This window comes from Muntiacus reevesi, chromosome 6, assembly GCF_963930625.1.
Source record: "Muntiacus reevesi chromosome 6, mMunRee1.1, whole genome shotgun sequence".
Classification (NCBI taxonomy): domain Eukaryota; kingdom Metazoa; phylum Chordata; class Mammalia; order Artiodactyla; family Cervidae; genus Muntiacus; species Muntiacus reevesi.
Window position 1 is genome coordinate 45,796,426 of NC_089254.1, and position 21,093 is coordinate 45,817,518.

The 21,093-nt window shown below is 39.8% G+C and overlaps 1 protein-coding gene across 1 annotated transcript in view; it reads left to right on the forward strand.

Annotated features, from left to right (window-relative positions):
* The window catches only part of PRKAR2B (protein kinase cAMP-dependent type II regulatory subunit beta), a 103,135-nt gene that overhangs the window by 72,071 nt on the left and 9,971 nt on the right, over positions 1 to 21,093 (forward strand). The window contains exons 4-6 of the mRNA XM_065939840.1: positions 3,485 to 3,568; positions 14,302 to 14,408; positions 17,598 to 17,751. Of these exons, the coding sequence (XP_065795912.1) occupies positions 3,485 to 3,568; positions 14,302 to 14,408; positions 17,598 to 17,751 (345 nt within the window). The remainder of the gene's footprint in view (positions 1 to 3,484; positions 3,569 to 14,301; positions 14,409 to 17,597; positions 17,752 to 21,093) is intronic.

The following is a 21,093-nucleotide window of genomic DNA, read 5'->3' on the forward strand; positions in this document are numbered from 1 at the left end:
GCTCTTCAGCTCTGCTGTTACAGCTTAGAAGCAGCCATAGACAATACATAAATGAACACATGTGACTGTGACCCGTGAAACTTTACTTGTGGACATTTGAATTTCTTATAATTTTCATATGTTAGGAAACATTCTTTTGATTATCCTCCCACAGTCATTAAAAAAATCGTTCTCAGTGTAGGGATCACACAGAAAGAAATTTGACCTTCAGGCATTGGTGTGCTGACCTCGGCTGATAGTAAGAACTCTGTGGCTAGCCTGCCTGGGGTGAATCCCAGCACTACAACTTCTGAACCGTGTCACATTGAAGAAGTTGCCTGGGCAAGTTAATTTTCTTACGTTTCTCCTTTTGAGAGGTCATGCAGCGTTTGTCTTTCTCTGACTCATTTCTCTGAGCAGTCACCTGCTTCCTGGGGCCTGTTACTGTGATGTATGTGTGCGCGCGCTCAGTTGTATCCAATGGAATGTGACCCTATGGACTATAGCCTGCCAGGCGCCTCTGTTCATGGAATTTTCCAGGCAAGAATCCTGGAGCGGGTTGCCACTTTCTACCCCAGGAAATCTTCCCGACCCAAGTATTAAACCCATGTCTCTTGGGTCTCCTGCATTGGCAGGCAGATTCTTTACCACTGTGCCATGTACACTGCCTATTACTAGAATAAAGCGAATTAATATTTGTGAAGCCCTTAAAACAGTGCCTGGCACATGGTAAATGCCACATCAATATTTGTTTGAACAAAAAGATTTTTATCTTGAAATCAGAAATAAATAATGAAAAACAAAATTGCCCCTAGTAGAAATCACGCTTGGGCACATTGCTGAAGACCTTAATTGTCCAGATGGAGATCTCAGATGTCAGATCCCACCAAACCCAACAGAAGGAAATGAGTCTGTAGGAGGAGGAGAGCATCTGAACAGTTGGTTCAGGGCAGGGAGGGCAGAGCTTCAAAGATTCACCTGATTTCTGACTGTTTGCTTTTCAGGATGTAGAGCAGGAATTTTAATGGCAGAGGTTGAGGGTGAGGGGCGACTATGATAAATAAAAGACCCTGACGAGTGATGGCAGGCAGAAGGAAGAGAGGGGAAAAAAGAAAGCAGACAGGAGAGCAGTACGCAGTAGCAGTGGCGGCAGGATGGAGAAACAGAATTTGGAACTATGAATTCTTAAGAGAAGTAGCAGGAGAGAGAGAAGAAGAAGATGGGTTTTTGTGTGAGGTGTTCATACAAAGCGAATGGGTTGGGGGAGAAAGACTTAAATTGATGACAAAAGTAAATCAGGTGCAATATGGTGTTGAAAATGATTAAAGAAGACAGTTTAGGTGACATAAATTTTATTTAATGCTGCATGAAGCAGGCAGTCTCCATTCCCAAGCGTCCAGAGAACTACAAAATGGGGTGGAGGTCAGGGAACTTTTAGAGGATAAAGAATAAGGAACAAGGAAGAGAAAAACAGAAAGTGAATGAGGAACAAGGAAGTGAGCATAGAGCCCAGATTTGGCTTGGCCTCTGGGGATCGGCTGACTGGATATGCTGTATTGCTGGCAAAGTGGAGCACTTCTAGAGACGTGGGAGTGATCTAGGCTTTGCTTTGCTGTTGTGGCACCCTGGGCAGGAGTGGCTCCATCTTGGGCTCAAAACATTATTTTCAACATCTGTGACATGGTATCCCCAACCTTTTCTCTCTGAGGAGAGAGTTTCTCAGTAGGCAAACATTTATGATCACTTCAGTTTGAAGTTCCAGATGGTTTTTGTGAAGTGAGAAATAACTTTTTGTTTTATTCTGTTTGATTGTGTTAAAATCATCCCTATTTGACGTAGGTAGATACGAATTTTGGTTGGCATGATTTAGTTCATATCCAAATTTTTTAAGATTCTTAAATAGCAGTGAGTTCTTAGGCAGCAGGATCTGCTTTTTCTAGGTCCACATGCCATAATAGAATCTAGTTTGATGTGAATATTGGTTAGATAGGAAATACTAGTTTGCATGTCCCTTACCCTTTTAAAGAAAAATCTGCAACAGCTTCCCTCTCTCACTGGCTAATAGTATGTGAACAGCACACACATAAATAGTACACACATGCTGTACCTTTCCTCAGTTCTTCTTGGGCCTCTCGCTTTTAGCCATCTGAGGTGGGTTTGAAATGCTGATTCTAATTTCCCATTGTGAGTTCTGATATAGTCATGGACACAAAGCTAAGCCCCAGCTGATCCTGGTTGTTCCGATGGTGGGGCCCCTGCTCATCATCACGTCCTCCGTCACTGTGTGTGTGACATTAGAGTAGGAAAAGGTGATGCATGGGTCTCCAGGAGACCCACTAGGTGTCTTCTGCTTTTAGGACCGTGTCTTGCCTCGTTACCCCATTTTATAGTTATATGGTACCCATGTTCACAAAAGAATGGGCCTTTGGGTCCAAGTCAGTTGAGCCTTCTGGTGGTCAGAAGGGACCCTGAAGAGCTGGCCAGCTCACTTACAGAGGGCATCCTCTTGGCCTTCACCCTCCAGGTTGAACGTTTGAGCATCTGGTGCAGTGGTCTTCTTTGAGCTCGTTCTCAAAGGAGCTCACCGGGAGTGTTAGATTCATTTTCCCTCAAATCCATAGTCTCCTGATGTGACAGTACATGATTGCTTGCTCCCTGTGGAAAACCACTCCCTGTGGGCTCGGTTACATGTGTTATGCATAAAAATGCATTTAATATCTAATATACAGGTAAGAATTTACTCACATCTAGAGATTTTATCAAGTTTTGAAGAAAGGGGCTACATTCTGAAAGAGCATTAAGTTTAGTGGTAAAAAGTATGAAACAGTATTAAAGAATATTCAAAGAGTGTTACATAGCATAAGGGCTTCCCAGGTGGTGCTTGTTGCAAAGAATCTGCCTGCAAATGTGGGAGACATGAGATAAGGGTTTGATCCCTGGGTCGGGAAGATCCCCTGGAGGAGGGCACGGTAATCCACTTCACTCTTCTTGCCTGGAGAATCCTGTGAACACAGGAGCCTGGCAGACTATTAGTGGAAAAATTTCATGGTAGTATTAAATAGTAGAATAGGGACTAAAGGATTTTGATGGGCTTCCAGGTGAGGTCGCAAAGAGTCGGATACACCTGAGGGGACCTAGCACGCAAACAGAATAAAGACGGTCTGTAGATTTTCAACATAACTGTTAGAACACTTAGTTCTTTTTTATGTTCCCGCTGGACCTTCAGAGTCTTTAGTGATTAGCCAGTCCAGACCTTTACAGAATGAACCTGCTAACCTGGGGGAAACACGTCTTTGAAAAACATTCAAGTGCTGTGTTAATTAATGTCCACCACCTCCCTGAGACAAATTGTATTACTTTCCCCTATTAGCAGGCTGGTAGTTAATGTCTAGTCACCTAAAGTGAACCTCAGCCGTAACCATTTTTCCTTCTAATGACCTGCTAGGAAATTTTATCTGTTATGAGTAAGGGGAATAGTCTAATTGTGGATTTGGTGTTCTTATAGATTATACATCCCAAAACTGACGATCAAAGAAATCGATTGCAAGAGGCTTGCAAAGATATCCTGCTATTTAAGAACCTGGATCCGGTAAGATAAATCTCAATAATAGAGATGATTTTTTTCAGTGTCCATATGAAGAACTGTGCAGGGTCTTGAATTTCACCCTCTTTACAAGCTGACATCACCCAGGGCAATGTAAAGGCCCCACCATGGATGCCTGCGTGTGCATTGGGTTGTGTTCTGGTTGCTGAGGGGTCGCTGCTGTCAGAGCAAGTGTGAGTGCCTGCTGTGTGTCAGAAGAAGGCACCGGCTCATCCATCAAGGGTTACTGCAGACAAAGCCCTGAGGAGTGGCCTGGATGAAGAGAGGCCACGACTGCATTCTTCGTCCACTCAGTAGGGGTATGCAGGGCCCATGGGGGAGTGCCTCTCTCAGCAGCCAGTATTATATTTTAATGTATGACTTTGATATCATACATATTTTAAAAGTAAACTTCTACTTGATTTTAAAAGTAGAAGGATTTTTTTTTTTTCTTCATAAAAGTTTTGAAATCTCTCATCTTTGGTTTGGGATGTATTTCTAGAAACCCCTCTCTCAGAACGAGTGATCATGCTATTCAGACTTTGCCCTGCACCCTGACCTCAATGCCCTGCTTCCTTCATTGCAGATTATGCTTATTCATTGCTGTATGGTCATTTGGGAAAGAACCCTTGCTACCATGTCCTCATGTGAAACCTGAGTCAACTTTTATAACTTATTTCAGTTCTGTTTTTGGTCAGACTGAACATCTTAATAGTTTTCAGATTGATGCCTGAGAGAAGAAAACATTAAATCAAAACCCACTCTTAAAGATGAAGTTTTAGAAGGCCATTTTTTAAAAATTTATTTATTTTTTTCATTTATTTTTATTAGTTGTAGGCTAATTACTTTACAATATTGTAGTGGTTTTTGCCATACATTGACATGAATCAGCCATGGATTCACATGTGTTCCCCATCCTGATCCCGCCTCCCACCTCCCTCCCCATCCCATGAAGGCCGTTTTTATAAAGAATACTTTATAATACATTTCATGCTGCATTATACCAAGTCTTCTATGCTGGGTCATATTATACCCTGAAATTACTTTTTAAAGCTCCTGGTTTTTGATACTAGTTATGTTTATGTTATATCCACTAGGATCACAGATTACATTTTGTAACTTTGGAGACTTTATTTTAGGACCACATAGTTCAAGTTTTGTCCACTTTGATCCAGGTCCTCCAGAATTATCACCTAAACTAAAGCTGTAAAGAATGGGGTTGCTGGTAACTAATAATGGAAGAATAAGAAATGGAATTAAGATAGAAAGTGTAGGAATTTAGCTTATGAGTGGAAAAATTTCCTGGTAGTATTAAATAGTAGAATAAGGGACTGAAATATTTTGATGGGCTTCTTGATAATCTTAGATTTCTTTTATCTAGAATGATAATGAGTCTATGAAACAAAGGACATGGAAACTATGATCTCTAGTGATCTTTCACCAAAATGAATTCAAATAGTTGTTAGTGAAAAGATACAACATTGTCTGTGTGTGTGTCTAAGATGGTAATTTTGGTATTGGAATTAATCAATTTAGTATTGAATTTTGTTTCAGATAGACACAGAAGACAGCGAAATTAACCCTTAGTTTTATCCTTAGGGGTAGGCTTCAGCAAGGAGAATTCTATTTTCAGGCCGGAACTTGGCATGGGAAAATTTCAGGGTCACCAAAAACAGTTTCTCAAACTTGAATATGCCTATCCGTCATCAGAGGCTCTTGTTTAAAATGCAGATTCTGGTGAGTAGATCGGAGGTGGGGCCTGAGTGTGTATTTCTCACAGGCTCCCAGGTGAGAGCAGAGCACCCCTCTCACGGCCACACTTCGAGTAGGAAGGACTAGAACCCAGTGTGAAGACACTCTAGGGCAGCGTTTTGGTACTACCAGATGCTATTTTGTTTGTTTACTTTCCTATTCATTTCAACCAGTATTTTAATGCTTCAGCAGTGATAACAGGCATCAGTGAAATAGTTCCCAGTGATAGTTTCCTCGGACGCTGCCTGTTCTGTTCCATCTTCTAAAGTAAATTGATTTTTCTTACCATTGGAGCTTTAATTCTTCCAAAGTATTGTGAAAAGTTTGATTGCATTTTAAATAGTAATAATAAAACTTTTCCTGTGTATCCTAGCAGAGAGCATCTTTACTTAAATACAATGGTTATTTTTATAAACATAGGATTTTTTTTAGACTTTTTAAAGATTTTACTGCTCTGTTGACAGTCTTAAATATATATGTGTATATTTAAAGGTCACAGTTTAAAATAAATAAATAAATAAAGGTCACAGTTTGTAAGGACAAAAAAGAAAAAGTCAGTTCATGAAATTACCAAGTTCATAAATTACCATTGTTGAATATTTTATCGGGAAGAAGTAAATGTATTTATATAGTTATTTCCAAAAGATCTTTTTTTGAATTTGATCTCATACCATCTTGATTTATTTCCCTACTATCTGAAATCCTTCTAAGAACAATACCAAATATAAATAAGTAAAAATTAATTTTTCTCAGAAAATAACCACTTGAAATAAGAAATTTATCCCCAAACATAGAAGGTTGAAGAGTTTAAGTTCATTTTTTAAGCAGATTTCTAGTTTTTATCATATATATATATTTGCCATAACCCAAATGCATTTAAATTGAATTACATATTCCACTTATATAATCTGCATATCATATAGCAGCTCCTTTCAGGTCAATTCCTTGACCACCCACTGTGTTCCAGGGCCTGTATAAAGCGTAGGATGCCACAAAAATACTTAGACATAGTTCTTGTGCTCTTGGAACTTATACTTGGTGAGGGATTCAAATACACATAAAAATCCATTTGGTAAAATGTGATAAATGCTGTAATATGGTCAGGGCTAGGGAAGGATGAGGGCTTCTCAGCCCCACCTGAGGATCCAGGAAGCCAGAGAGACACCTGAACTGAGCCTCAGAAAATGAGTCAGAAATCGCCAGTTGAAAGAAAAAAATGGAGAGTGTCAACACTGGAGTCTGAAGTGGAAGACACCCACTGATGGGGGCTGAGATGTACCTGCTGCGTCAGCAAGGACCAGTGCACATGCCACACAGGAGCGGTGGACACACACTCTGTGTAGGCAGCAGCATTTTAAGCAGCGACAGTAACAGTCAGGGGTGTCTAAGGTCACTGGTGACAGTGTAGGGGTGGAATTAAAGGTGAGAGGGACAGGTCAGGAACAAAAGGATGGAGCTCAGTGAGGAAACAGCGATCCATGCGTTGTTAAGGGGAAAAGAAACAGGCTCAACTAAGGAAGGGGAGAAAGTAATGGTTTCATAAAGTGCTCAGGACGAACAGAAGTTGGTCCCTGGTGATCAAATGAATTGAGACCTAACAGAAAGAGTCTTGGATGACCCCCAGTGTCTGGTGCCTTTCCCTGAAAAGGAAAAACTTGGAAGGAGGAAGGGGAAGCCATAATTACGAATCAGCAAGAAGCACAGTTGTGGCTTTGTATCCACTATCTCATTTGACTTTCTTAAAGGTGTTGTTTAGCTTGAAAATCTAGCATCTCCTAGACCTCAGGACATTTTTTCTTGGAGTTCTGTATGTTCATACATTGAGCCCAGCATTTATAATTATTAATCTCTTTGAAGATATTCTTTTCATGAATATTTTAATGCTCAACTCAGTAGGCCATTTTTCTTCTGAAATACTTCTAATGTGAGGCAAACTGAAATAATTGTCCTATGCTATATGATAGGCTCTTTCATTAATGGAGAGTAAATTGTTATTTTTTAAGGGAGTCAGGGCCCTTTTACTGAGCTCAGTCTTGAATTTGCATTCTGTAGGCGAGTAAGATGTGGTTTTCCTACAGGAGCTGTCAGTCCCCGAGATAAGCCTCTGCATATTAAATATTTCCTACATTCTTTGCACTCTGTGCATAATTATGGGGAAATTACATCTTGATTGACTAGAACAGACACCTGTCACACAGAGAAGTTCTAAAAGAAATAATTGTTCTGTATTTTAGCAGGGATTACTTTTTCATACATCCATGTATGAATTCTTAAGCTTCATAATATTTTAAAATGCAGCTAATTCCAAGATAATGAAAAATTATTACATAGCACTATATTTCATCCTTTTTTACATTTAACATCCAGGACTAGAACTAATCAATGAAGCTGATATTCCCCCCTACCTGCTCTAAATAAGTTGAAATATAAATAGTAAGCAAAAATAAAATATTTGTAAACCATTTAATCAAACTTTGTAATTTTGATAGGTGACCATATGTTGCCTGGATTGATGAGCTCATTCGGTCCCGTGGGGCCAATTAGCATCACATCAAGAAAGCACTGTTTTACAGACCCGTTGGCTTCATCTCCAGCCCTGGCTGCTCTTTCACAAGTAGGTGCCAGAGCTCACACAGCGACCCAGCAAGGGGATGAAAGCCACTGCCTGCAAACTGACCACCATCTTTCTTCCAAAAGTTTTCCTTAACTCACTTAAAGATACAATATTACATTCTGGGTTCAAATGGAGAGTTTGGCAATTCAATTAATTAAATTTAAATAGTATGCCTATATGAGCTTCCCTGGTGGCTCATTGGTAAAGAATCTGCCTGACAATGCAGGAGACTTGGGAGACAGGGTTCAATCCTTTGGTCGGGAAGATCCCCTGAAGAAGGAAATGGGAACCCACTCCAGTATTCTTGCCTGGGAAATCCCGTGAACAGAGGAGCCTGGCAGGTTACAGTCTATGGGGTTGCAAAGAGTAGGACACGACTTAGCGACTAAACAACAAAAACAACAATATATGCATATATAATTTACAAAAATTCCAAAGGAACAAAAAGTAGTCAGTGAAAGGGAATCTCCCTTCTATCCCTGTTTCCCAGCAATCCAGTTTCTTAGGAGTCAAGTTCTTTTAGCACCAAGATGCGTATTTTTCCAGGGTTATGCTATGTATATACAGGTAATTTTTTAAAAAAATTTTAGTGGCAGCAAACTCTACACAGTATTCTGCCTGGTTCTTTTTTTTTTTTTTTAACTAAACAGTATATTTGTATTTACAGAGATTACATATTCTTTTAAAAAATTATTTATAAAATTTAAATTGGTAACATTTATGTGTATAAAGCTAAACTATGGACACACATTATGTTTTGCTATTGTTTAATGTTTTAGCATTGTACTTACAAGAGGGGCCCCATACAGGAAGTAAAAATAATGTTGAAAAAGAACAAAGTTGGAAGACTCACACTTGCAAATGTCAAAACTTTTACTCTACCACCTGAAACTAACCCAATATTGTGTATCAACCATACTTTAATAAAATAAATAAATAAATTTTAAAAAGTATTTACTACAAAGCTACAGTAATCCAAAGAATGTGTTACTGGCATACAGATAGGCATATAGAACAATGGAATAGAATTGAGAGTCTAGAAACAAACCCATACATCAGTAGTCATTTGATTTCAACAAAAATGCCAAGATTACTCACTGGGGAAAGAATAGACTTTTCAATAAATGGTGAAAGGACAACTGGATTTCCACACGCAAAAGAACAAGGTAGGACTCCTACTTCACACCATGTAGAAGAATTAACTCAAAATGGACCAAAGAGCTATACGTAAGCTCTGAAATTGTGAAACTCTTAGAAGAAGACACAAGGGTAAGTCTTCATGATCTTGAAGTTAGCAGTGTTTCTTAGACACTGAAGTCAAGAGTAAGAAAAGAAAAAGATAAATTGGACTTCATAAAGGTAGCAAATTTTGTACATCAAAAGACATCATGCACTAAAGTAAAAAGACAATGTACAGAATGGAGTATTTGCAAATCATGTGTACACACACACATACACCACAAATATATATGTATGTATGTATTTGTATCATATATAAATGATAAGGACCTCATATCTAGAATATGGAAAGAACTAGTAACTCAACAACAAAAAGACAGACAGGTTTAACTTAAAAATGTGTGGAGTTCTTAAATAGACTTTTCTCTAAAGATAACATACAAATGACCAATAAGCACACGAAAAGATTCTTAAAATGGTTAGTCAGGAGTGAAAATACAGGTCAGAACCACAATGAAATACCACTTCACCCCCTCTAGTTTGGTATCAGTTTTTAAAAAAGGGAAATAACAGGTGTTGGTGACGATGTGGAGAAATCAGAACCTAGTACATTGCTGGTGGTAAAGTAAAATAGTTCAGGCACTGTGGAGAATAGGTTGATGGCTTTTCAGAGTTAAACACAGAATTACCATATGACTCAGCAGTTTCACTCCCAGGTTTAAATCCAGAACTGAAAAAGGTGTTCCAACAAATAGTTGTATATGATTGTTCATAGTCACACTGTTGACAATTGTCAAAAGGTGGAAGTAACCCGAATGCCCATTGAAGATGAATGGAAAAGTAATTTGTGGTGTGTGTGTGTGCGCATATATATACATAGAGCAAATTTTACATATATATACATATATGTATTTTTATCACACTCCACTTTATATACATATATAAAGTGGAATATTATTCATCCATGAAAAGGAATGAAGCTTCCCTGGTGGCTCAGAGGTAAAGAACCACCTGCCAACAAGAAGATGTGGGTTCAATCCCTGGTCAAGAAGATCCCCTGGAGAAGGAAATGGCAACCCACTCCAGTATTCTTGCCTGGGAAATCCCACGGACAGAGGAGCCTGGTAGGGCTACCAGTCCATGGGGTTGTAAAGAGTCAGATATAACTTAGTGACTAAACAACAAGGATGTATGCTACAACATAGATGAACTTCAAAAACCTTATAATGAGTAAGGTAAACCAGGCACTAAAAGTCACATACTGTGTGATTCCAGTATGTGTCTGACTCTTTGTGACCCTGTGGACTGTAGCCTGCCAGGCTCCTCTGTCCATGGAATTCTCCAGGCAAGAATACCAGAGTGGGTAGCCATTCCCTCCTCCAGGGGATCTTCCCAACCCAAGGATCAAACCTGGGTTCTCCTGCATTTCAGGCAAATTCTTTGCTGTCTGAGCCACAAAGAAAGCCCCATCATATGAAATGTCCAAAAGAGACAGAAAACAGGTTGGTAGTTGCCAGGGCCTAGTAGGAGAAAAAAATGGGAACTGACTGCTTAATGGACACAGGGTTTCCTTTCAGGGTGATAAAAATGTTTGGGAACTAGATACAGATGGGAACTAGATACAGATGGTGGTTGTACAACTTTATGGCTACTGACATGTTCACTTTAAAATGGCTAATTTTATGTTATATGAAATTTCAGTTTATAAAAAATTTTGTATTAATGTATATAGCCATCTGAACATGTTCATTTACTTTAGTTTTAATATTTAATGGTTAGAATACACTTTAAGGATGAGTTTGGGGTTAACATGTACACATTATTATATATAACAGATAATCAAGAAGGAGCTACTATATAGGACAGGGAACTATAGTCAATATCTGGTAATAACCTATGAGGGAAAAAAATCTGAAATATATATTTATACCTGAATCACTTTGCTATACACCTAAAACAAACACCACACTGTAAATCAGCTGTATTTCAATATTTTTAAAATGATTAAAAAAAGAACTGTTTATAGAACTGATCCCTGAAGCACCTCTACAAAGTCCTGGGTTCCAGTAAACAGTTTGAAAAACACTGAGCTCTTTTGAGAGCATATATATAAGGTGGGGAGCCTGCCTTGACAGGAGCACGGAATTCATGTCTTTGCTCCATCACCGCTCGACAGCTCTCCTCCTTAGGCAGGTCTTCACATTGTTCCCAAATCTCCAGAAACGTCTACCCAGCCATACCAGTCCTGGCCTCTGGAATCATGCACATGATCAGTGTGACAGCAGATAGCAGGAGTGTTCACTGGAGTTCCACCTAGGGCAGCGTTTCAGACTTCTGGTTGCCCTTCATTGAGTGTTCTCATGCTTGTCAGCAACTCCAGTAAAAGACAGGGATCTTAAAAGCCTCATGTTCTTTTTTTTATTAGCTGCATAGCTTTCTGATGTATGGATGTACCAAACTTATTTATCCAGAGCCTTGCAGATAAACTTGCTTTTTCAATTATTTGCTCCTACGATGCACATTTTGCAATGAAAAATGCACATGTCATTTCAAAAATGTGCATAGAATAACATCCTAGACAAGGAATGATGAGGTGACAGGGACCACCTTCAAAATGTTATTGACTGTTGCCAGCACTTCCTTAGAGGCCTGTTCCATCAACCATCTTCAGGAGGACTCCTCCTGCCCGCACCATCTCCAAGAGTCTAACATTTTTATGTTTCTGGATCTAACAGGTAAAAAAGAGTGTCTCCTTTCCATTTTAATTTGCATACCTCTGAGAGAAGTCGAACATTTTTTTATATTTTTAAGAGTTCCTTCCTCTTTCTCTGGAAGCCTTACAGTCGGTTCTGGATCTTTAATGTCCTAAAGCTACGCTGTCGTGTGAGTGTGGAGGTGCTGGCCCGTGAGTGAGCCCTTTCAGTCTGAAAACTTACATCCTTTGGTACCGGAGAATTCATTCCTTACTGTCCTAATTATTTTCTTTCATTTGTTGTCTCTGATATCACTTTGTTCCTGACTCCTATCTTTTCATCTGTCGACTTTCTTTGAAGTTTTTTATTTTAATTTACCTTCTTAGTTCTTTATTTACTTACAGAAGATTCTGTAGTGGTGGGTACATTTTTACCTTTGTGGGTATCTTTGTTTAAATCACTGAGTGTATAGCACCAAGAGTGAACCCAGATGTCAGCTGTGGACTTTGAGTGATATTGATGTCATTGTACGTTTATCACTTGTAATAAGCGTACCCTCTTCTGGGGCATGTTACTAGAGGAGAGGCATGGGGAAGCAGCGGGTTTAGGACAATTCTTTATACTTTTTTGTTCCATTTTGCTGTGAACCTAAAACTGACCTAAAAGATAAAATAGTTGAAAGGAAAAAAAATTTGATAATGATGTTTTCAGTTTTGAGCTTGCCCAATTTTCTCTTGCACTTTTTCTAATCATCCTGTTTTTCATCTCATGATTATGACATCATCTTGAACATCTCTGGGCATATAGAGTAAAACTTTCTGAAAGCTCATCACTGTTCTTGAGCTTTCTAGCTCATTGGTGTTATCCCGCTGTTTATCTTAGTCTTGTAGGCTCCCAGAGGGGCTCTGCAAAGCTGCCGAGGACCCCTGAGTAAGTAGGGCAGGCCTGTCCATCAGTGTCCTGCTGGGTGGGTGGCCAGGAGCCAGCTGTTCACGTGGAGGAACCCCTCATCCAAGCAGGTGAAGGTCGTTGTTCCAGGGCACCAGTCTTCCCAGTAACTGTTCTAGTTCTGTCTTATTTATTTAGTTTCTCCTGAGAGCCTGACTCTGATCTCTTGTCTGGGAAGAGTCGGGATTAATACTTGGTTGCTAGTGTTCTGTGTTCGGGATGCAGACATTTGATCCTGGAGGACTTGGAATCAATGCCTCTGTTTTCAGCAGTGTCTCAGTCCCAATCTGAGCAGGCCAGGTGTTTCCCAGTCCGGAGCTTCTGGTGCTCCAACAGGTGGTCGGCCCCTCCACGCTGCAGGCCCCCTGCCCATCTCTGGGCGGAACCCTCTCTCTGCCCACATGTAACTTCTCTTTGCTCTAGAAATCTCCTCCAGTTTTCCTCTTCCTGTTCTCATCTTTGTGGAGTCGTACCTTCATGGTCCCTGTGAAATATTAATGGGGTCTCAAGAAGAAGAGAATCAACGTAGTCTGTTTGTGCTTTTGATCCAGAATATTTTGTTTCTTCAACCTGTGTTTTCCACTTGCATCTTCACCCCCCCTCTAATCTATCTTCAGATCCTTAATTTGTTTATAGTAATAGTTAATTTTGGCCTGGGAGGCTGGAGTTGCTGTCTTTTTATATCCATAGAGAGTGACTTAAAACCTTCCTACATCTTCTGAATTTTCTGTTACTATCACCACGCTGTTCCTCCATACGCATTTGTTCTAACTACCCAAAGACCTTTGAATTGTCCCAGGACTTGTTCTGAAGAAAGATTTCTTTGGCCTTCTAGTTTATTCTCACTATCCAGGGTTTATCCTTAACCCTTGTCAAGCACACTTTAGAAGAACAAACTTTCAAGATAGTTGTTGACTGATAGGTTTGATGTCTCTGGCTTCAGTTTTAATACATCTGTCCTAGGGAGGGACATGGTTGCTTCTTGAAGAGAACCTTAGTGATAAAAGACATGGATGGAATGTTTTCTACAATCATTTTTGGTTTTACTTTTGGTTTGTTTTTTTTTTGGTTCTATATTGTTTTTGGTGCTAAACCAAGAAGCATTGGTGTCAGGGTTTAAATTGGCTAAATATTTATAAATTACAATGATGATTAAAATAGGAAAGGTTTTTTTAAAGTTTAGATATCTTTAAAAGGCATTTGCAATAGTTCTTTATTAACCTGATAATTTTGGTTGCTAAGGTTATATTTCACAAGGTATATGATGATTTGATGGTTAGTTTCCTTTTGTATTAAAGTGGTGATCGTTGCAAAGATTCTGAAATAGACCAATTATAATTACTTTTATTCAGGTACTGAATATGAGAGTGAATCATCTGGTTTGTATGTGATGAGGAGGGGACTCTTCCGTATGTTTTTTTTACAAGATTCAATGGCAGTCATGATATTTCCATTTCTTTGAGCTTGTTTACAAAAATATAGAACTAATTGTGGTTCTTTAAGAAAACATGTTCTAGATACCAAAGATTATGTCTTTTATTTTTGAAAAATAGGAGCAGATGTCTCAAGTATTAGATGCCATGTTTGAAAAATTGGTTAAAGAAGGGGAACATGTAATCGATCAAGGTGATGATGGCGACAACTTTTATGTAATTGATAGGTAAGTTTTGTGTAACTTTGCTCCTGAAATGTAATGAACCTTTTGTGAAAATCTCAGTGTGTTATAATGACTGACGGATTAACATACAATAATTGCTATTGCCTGTCATTCTTATTCCTATGTAACTGGGCCTATAAAGCTGCTTTGAACTCGTGCAATGAAACTGTGCTAGATCAAGGAAAGAGGTATAATGTAATGTATGAATGACTGTTGACTTTTGGTGAATCAGTAAATCTCAGTCATTTACTGGGAGCCTCCTCATTTGTTAAGTTAACTTGAGGGCTAGTTACACCTGTCACAGAATTGGATACTCCTGTTAACATGAAAACAGCAGTGTGACACAGCATCTGGGATATTGCATCCATGTAACTCAATCTGTTATTATGTTTTCTAAAAAGTGTCCTTTATTATTGCTTAATGAAGTGAAGCATGCTCATGGTTTAAAAAATTCAAATTCAGAGGGACCTAAGGTGAAAAGTCAGTCTCTCTTCCTACTGCCTTAGCATCATCTCATCATCAGAGTGAGTAGTTTGCGTGTCCTTCCAGAAGTTATTTATGCATTATTCCGTTTGTCTGTTAAAAACTCTACAGAGAAATTATTTAAGTGAGAAGGTTTGTATTTATATTGAAAATACAATTTCAGAAAACTGAAGTTGGGTTTCACTTCATCAAAGAACAGTGTGTTTTAAGCAAAACTTGGGTAACACTCCTAAAATGTTAAAGGAGAGCAGCCTGAGCCGAGCCGTCGTTTCTCCCCTTCCGTTAAGCAGTGAGGAAGTGTTGATGAGGTGTTTGGAATCCTTAGCCTCTGCCCCTTGTGTAGAACATGGACCATCTCCCAGCCTCATTTGCTGGGTTACGTTGGCTTCTCTGGGCCCCGCTGTTTTCCCCTCAGAGGCTTCACAGGAATCCCCCTCCTGTCTGTGGAGGCTCTGCTCCCTGCTCTGGGCCGTGGGAGGTACCTTCATGCATCAGTACCGCGTGCCCTGTGACTCCTTCAGCCCCTCATCCCTTAGACCTTGGTGACCTGTGGGGCTGCACCAGCCAGGGCCGGAGGGGGACTCTGGTTTTAGAATGGTCTCACATGTAAATCACAGTCACGATTCTGGTACCGTTAGCAGCTTTCATCAATGAAACACCTCAGAAATTCACTCGGCTGTTTAATTGTATTGACTAGTAGGAGTATATGAGAACCCCAAACACCGTACAGGAATCACTTTGGTTTAGTTGGTGTTTTGATTATAAAAAAACCTCCTTACATTCGTGCATACTGCCTTCCCTCAGTGCCCCATCACCCTTTTAACAGATGAAAATTCTCAGGCACACAAAAGTGATGCGAGCCTGGAAGGTCTCGCAGATGAGTGTGGGCTGACCCAGCACCCGGGTCTCTCTCGGCCGCCGTGCGTGCCCTTTCTGTGACTGCACTGCCTGAGGCCTCATGTTCTCAGGGGAGAAATCTATAGGGAAAGCAGCACATAGTGTTTTAGCTGATTTTTAGACTGATGTGATTTTAACAGGACTGGTAGCTCACTGCATTTCTCATCAGCACGTTTGTTGTATATTTTATCCTACTCAAAGTAGAAAAATGTAGAAAATGGCTTTAGTGCAAGTGTATAAATAGAAAAATTAATCTATACTTGAAAAATGGCTGTCCATGAGACAAGTTCTAGAAGGAATCCCTGAAACTGCCATTCTAGTCATGAATTATATTAACAACCAGTTGTTCTTATTCTTGAATATCTTTTGTCCAATACCTCATGTGTTTGCTTTTGTTGCATCTTTACCATCTGTAATCTTTTCCTAATCTTAAAAGCACTCCCTGTTTTGTCTTTGCTAGACTTAAGCCAATAGAATAAAGCCAAAGAATTTCTCCTGTCTGACCTCACAAGTGTTTCAGCAATCCTTGAAGCCATGTTCCCTGACCAGATACAGTACATGTAAAGACAGTCTTCCACAGAGAGAATGAAGTTAATAGAAATAAAGGATCTGGCGTGTAGTAACATGCAAACAGCATTTTATTTGCTAGAAAAAGGAAACCAATTAAAAGATTAGCACAAAAAATCTAGAAGACCAGGATCAGATATTTAGTCTAAATTTCTACCACCTTTAGATGGCGGTCAGTCTAACATACAGGGCCAGATGATATAAAGTGCCAGAGAATAAATTTCGCAGGCTTTGCAGGCCACAAGGTCTGTGTTGCAACTACTCATGTCTGCTCTCGTGACACAGGTCAGCTACAGAGAGTGCGGAAACAGCCAGCGTGTTTGTCTTTCCAGTGAAGCTTGATTCACAGCAGCAGGCAACCAATCTTGGGCCCCAGCTTGCCAGCCCCCCCTTTAGATCCTAAAGGACCCCGTAGGTACTGCACAGTAATGGCTGACCAGATTGTCAGAGCTGTATTCTTTTTTAAGATTATTTTCTTCTGATCTCAAAAGAAATGCATGTTCATTTTGGAAACAAAAACTTTTCCGTTACATAGTAAATGTTGCTAGCCTCCATGATTCTTAAACTCAGAGCTCATTGAGGTCAGCAGATTCACATGCATTTCTTCAGATGGTTTTCTTTGCCCATTCTCTTTGGTTGCAGTTATATTTTCATCCCTTATTTTTTTATCTTAAATGTGTGTTGTTTACTCTCATTTTCCCCCGGCAGGCCCAAGTACAGACTTTACCCTAGTCCCATTGATGGTCTCTTCTTCCTGCTTGTCCGGAACAGGCGGTGTCTTTGTCATGTATTGATGCCCTTTTATTACTGTTTGTCATCAGAGAGGAAAGGAAAGTAAGAGCCCATCCCCAGCCGTCACCCTTGGGGATGTGCCCTCAGTCTCAGGGACGGTTCCTGTTAATTCTGCACCTTTGGAAGGCTTCCAGTGCATCCACCCAGCTCCCACTGCTCCCGGGTGTAAAGACCTCTACAAGGATGTAGAAGCTGGGGGCAGTGACTTTTTAGGAGAAAATTGAATGGCTGGACCAGGGCACAAGGGAACTTCCCACTGTTCATCCTTCTAGACATTTAAAATTTTAATCAAGTGAATGTGTTATGATGTCTGAGCAAGAAGAGCAAGCAATATGTATTTCTTAAAAAAAAAAAAAAAAAAAAGATTAGATTTTATTGCCAAAGGCTTATGTTTTGTTGTGATGAGACTTGACTTGAATTACTTTTACGTTTTCTTTTTCATGCATCCACCAGAGGAACATTTGATATTTATGTGAAATGCGATGGTGTTGGACGGTGTGTTGGCAACTATGACAATCGTGGGAGTTTTGGCGAGCTGGCCTTAATGTACAACACACCCAGGGCCGCGACAATCACTGCTACCTCTCCTGGTGCTCTGTGGGGTTTGGTGAGTGAGATATTTATTTGACCTGAATGTCGTTTGTAAAAAAATCATTATGCTAGCAGCCAGGTAGCTGCAGTATTTTAGTTTTAATAGGTAGATGGTTTGGGGATCGTCATCGGTCATCAGAGAATTATTAAGGAACTAATAGGTGCTCCTAAATGCTCCCATTCTTAAAAACCAGCCAGTCACACAAATAAACAGAGGCTCCAATGCTGTTTTTTCTGGTAGGTTTCTGTGGTAGGTATAATATCTGTGGTTCCAAGCATGGTCTCCTGCCTTGTAGCATCTCTATCAACTGGGAGCTTGCTAGAAATGCCCGTTGAGGCCCCACTTATTGATTCAGGCCTGCTGACTCGGGAACTGGCTATGGGGCTCCATGATCTGTATTGGAGCAAGCCCATCGCGTGTCTCATGCCTGCTTGAGAAACCTCTGTAAACTGAGACTCTGTAGTGTAAGTTGACTGGTAACAACTCTGCATCGACAAGCAGCTGTGTAGAGAAAAAATACTCGATGCCTGTGTTTCTTACATGGATGCCCTCAGAATTACTTAGAGGTGTTAAAAAAGAGATTCTCTTACCTAGGCTCCATTACAGACAAACTTATTCAACTCTCAGGGTTGGAGCTCTCAGACCTGGGCTTTTAAAGTAAACTTCTTGAGGGAGGCTCAGAAGGGAGGGCTATATGTATAGTTATAGCTGATTCATGTTGTTGTACAACAGAAAGAACATTGTAAAGCAATTATGCTCCAATTTAAAACAAAAATCCATCCAAAAAGAATAAATTTCTTAATGATGCGTTTTCTATAAGGCTTCAAATTTGGTGTAAAGACTTGAGTGGGGGAAGGGAGGGACATTCTTTTCATAAATGATCTTGGGAGACAAAAGTAGCAGGTCCGAGTAAAGCCGATTCTGGACTCTGGTTAAGCTGGTGCTGAGGGATCACCTGGAAATCTAGTTAAAAAGCAGAATCCGACTCACGGGGTCTGGCATGAGGCCTGTGATTCTGCGCTTCTCATCCGCTCCCAGGAGACACCAGTGGCTGCAGGTGCCCACGACACACTTTAAGTAGCACTGATTTAAGGGAATGTTGATACTACTTGTGTTTTCTTTTAAAATTGTTGATAACATCCCACCCTATGGTTCTGACATGAGTTTATTCGGTTATTTCTCTCAAATCCTTTTGTGGAAGGAGGCGAGGTTGAAGTAACAGGAAGTTTGTTCAAACCTCCTTTTCAAGAACTGTAGTCTCACAGAATTTACACCTGGTTCAGTCACCACTCAGCCTTTGACTCCGAGGTCAATTCAGCCAATAAAAATCTCTCTTGATTAGAGAAACAAGACCTGTTGCGCATTTCTTCTGAGACTCAGGCAGCTACTGTTTGCTGCTTTTCTTTTTTTTTTTTTACTGTTTGCTTTTTTAAAATGTCATGAGTCACTTTTTAAGTGGTGTGAGCAAAATTGGAGTTATTTCAGGTGGAAGGGAGCTTGTCATCTGAAGTGTCTTAAGGATAACCAGAGATTTGAACACCCAGAGCCAACAAAATAAACACTCAAAACCCAAGTAGACTTGGCCCTTAGGAAGTGTTTGCCTACCGTCACAAGGGTGGGTTGTGATCTGTTTCATTAAAGAAGGTACCATTTAAAATTGAATCATCGTGAGGGGATTGCCAGGCAGGGTCAGGTTGTCATATGATAAGGAAGCCTCCTCATTCACATTCTTGGAACAAGGTCACATACTTAGCGGGCTGGCCTTTTGAGGACTAATAGTTCTCAGCCCTTGAAGGAACCTTAAACTAGGGAGAGAGGCCCAGCAGTTTCCAGGTATATGTGATACTTACGTTCTCAGGGAGGATGAAGGATTTTTCAGAGACTTTCTTTTTTTTTCACTAATCTGTACCTGTTTGAAGATCTCTTGGAGGAGGGCATGGCAACCCACTCCAGTATCCTTGCCTGGAGAATCCCCGTGGACAGACAAGCCTGGCGGGCTACAGTCCATGGAGTCGCGAAGAGTCAGACACGATTGAGCAACTAAGCACACGCCGTTTTAAGCTCTGTAAAAGTGAGCAGTTTGTGATGATCACCTTAGGGTATGTGTGTAAGTGAAGTGAGTGTTATTTTAAAATTATAGTCATTAACATAATTAATATTTCAAATCTGCTTTCTTAGCAGCTGGCCTAACTAGCCCCCTTTCAGACAAAGTCAAATAGAAAAGGAATTTTGCTTTTGAGACCAACAGGTTGGAGCTCTGCCATGTAAGTGCAGGTGCAAAGATAAGCAACTCTCAAGAGAAAAGTCCTTTGTAGAATAGTCCAACTTTGTAAATAAGTCTAGGTCACTGTTAGCCTTGGGGGATTAACTGATCTACATGACCATGCTGTTGATTCAGAGAGGTGATGATTGAAATGACTGGGGTGAAAACATTTCAAATGGGACCTTCTGGATTTTATTGATGTGTCTCAGTAGTGTGAAGAGGTGGGCCACAGTAGAAGATTTTTCCTGAGACACATAGCTTGTTGCCGTGGTTAATTTCTAAAGTGCTAACCTATTTCTTGTCTTCTCTGTTTTGTAATAAACCTTGTTCATAAAATGGTATTGTAGCTGCTTCTCAGACCTGTTTATATATCAGAGTCACTTGGGGAGCTTTCATGAAATGCAGATTATTACAGAGCCCTATTTGCAGAGATTTTGAGTCATTAAAGTCTGGGATCTTAGAAACGTTTTTGAAAAACACACAATTGATTCCAATGCAGAGCCAGGCTTGGAAATTATTTCAATAATTTTACTTGTTATCTTGAAAATTTTTTTTCTAAAAAAAAAATGATTGAGCGCAAGTCCAAATCACAGCCCTTATAAAATTGTAGTAAACTAGAGAACAGGATGTTTAATTTCCTAGATATTTACATCCACACTGGCACTTGTCTATCCTATCAGTTCATTTAAATTCCTTAATATGTTGTCATAGTCTATTAATTAAAGAACATATCCCTGTTAATTTTATTTTGTATTAAAATAGTATAGTTGTTGATCAGTGTATGCCAAACTAACATAATTCTGAGAGCTCTTAACTGAGAACTAATATAATGTTTTGTAGGAATTTTTAAATAAAATTTGTAGGAAGACCATTTTTTGAGCCATTACCTTTAAAGTTTTCCCTCGTTCCTCAATTCAGTGTTGCATCATTGAGGTTAGGTGGTATAAACATAGAAACATTTGAGGACAGTGCACATGATAAACACTGGAATCAAAGTCTACTCAAGAGTGCTGTAGTCTCTCTGTGCACAGTTTTAAAAAAGAAAACTGATATGTGACAAAAAAACCCTAGAGTCAATAATTTTTCAAGCTCTC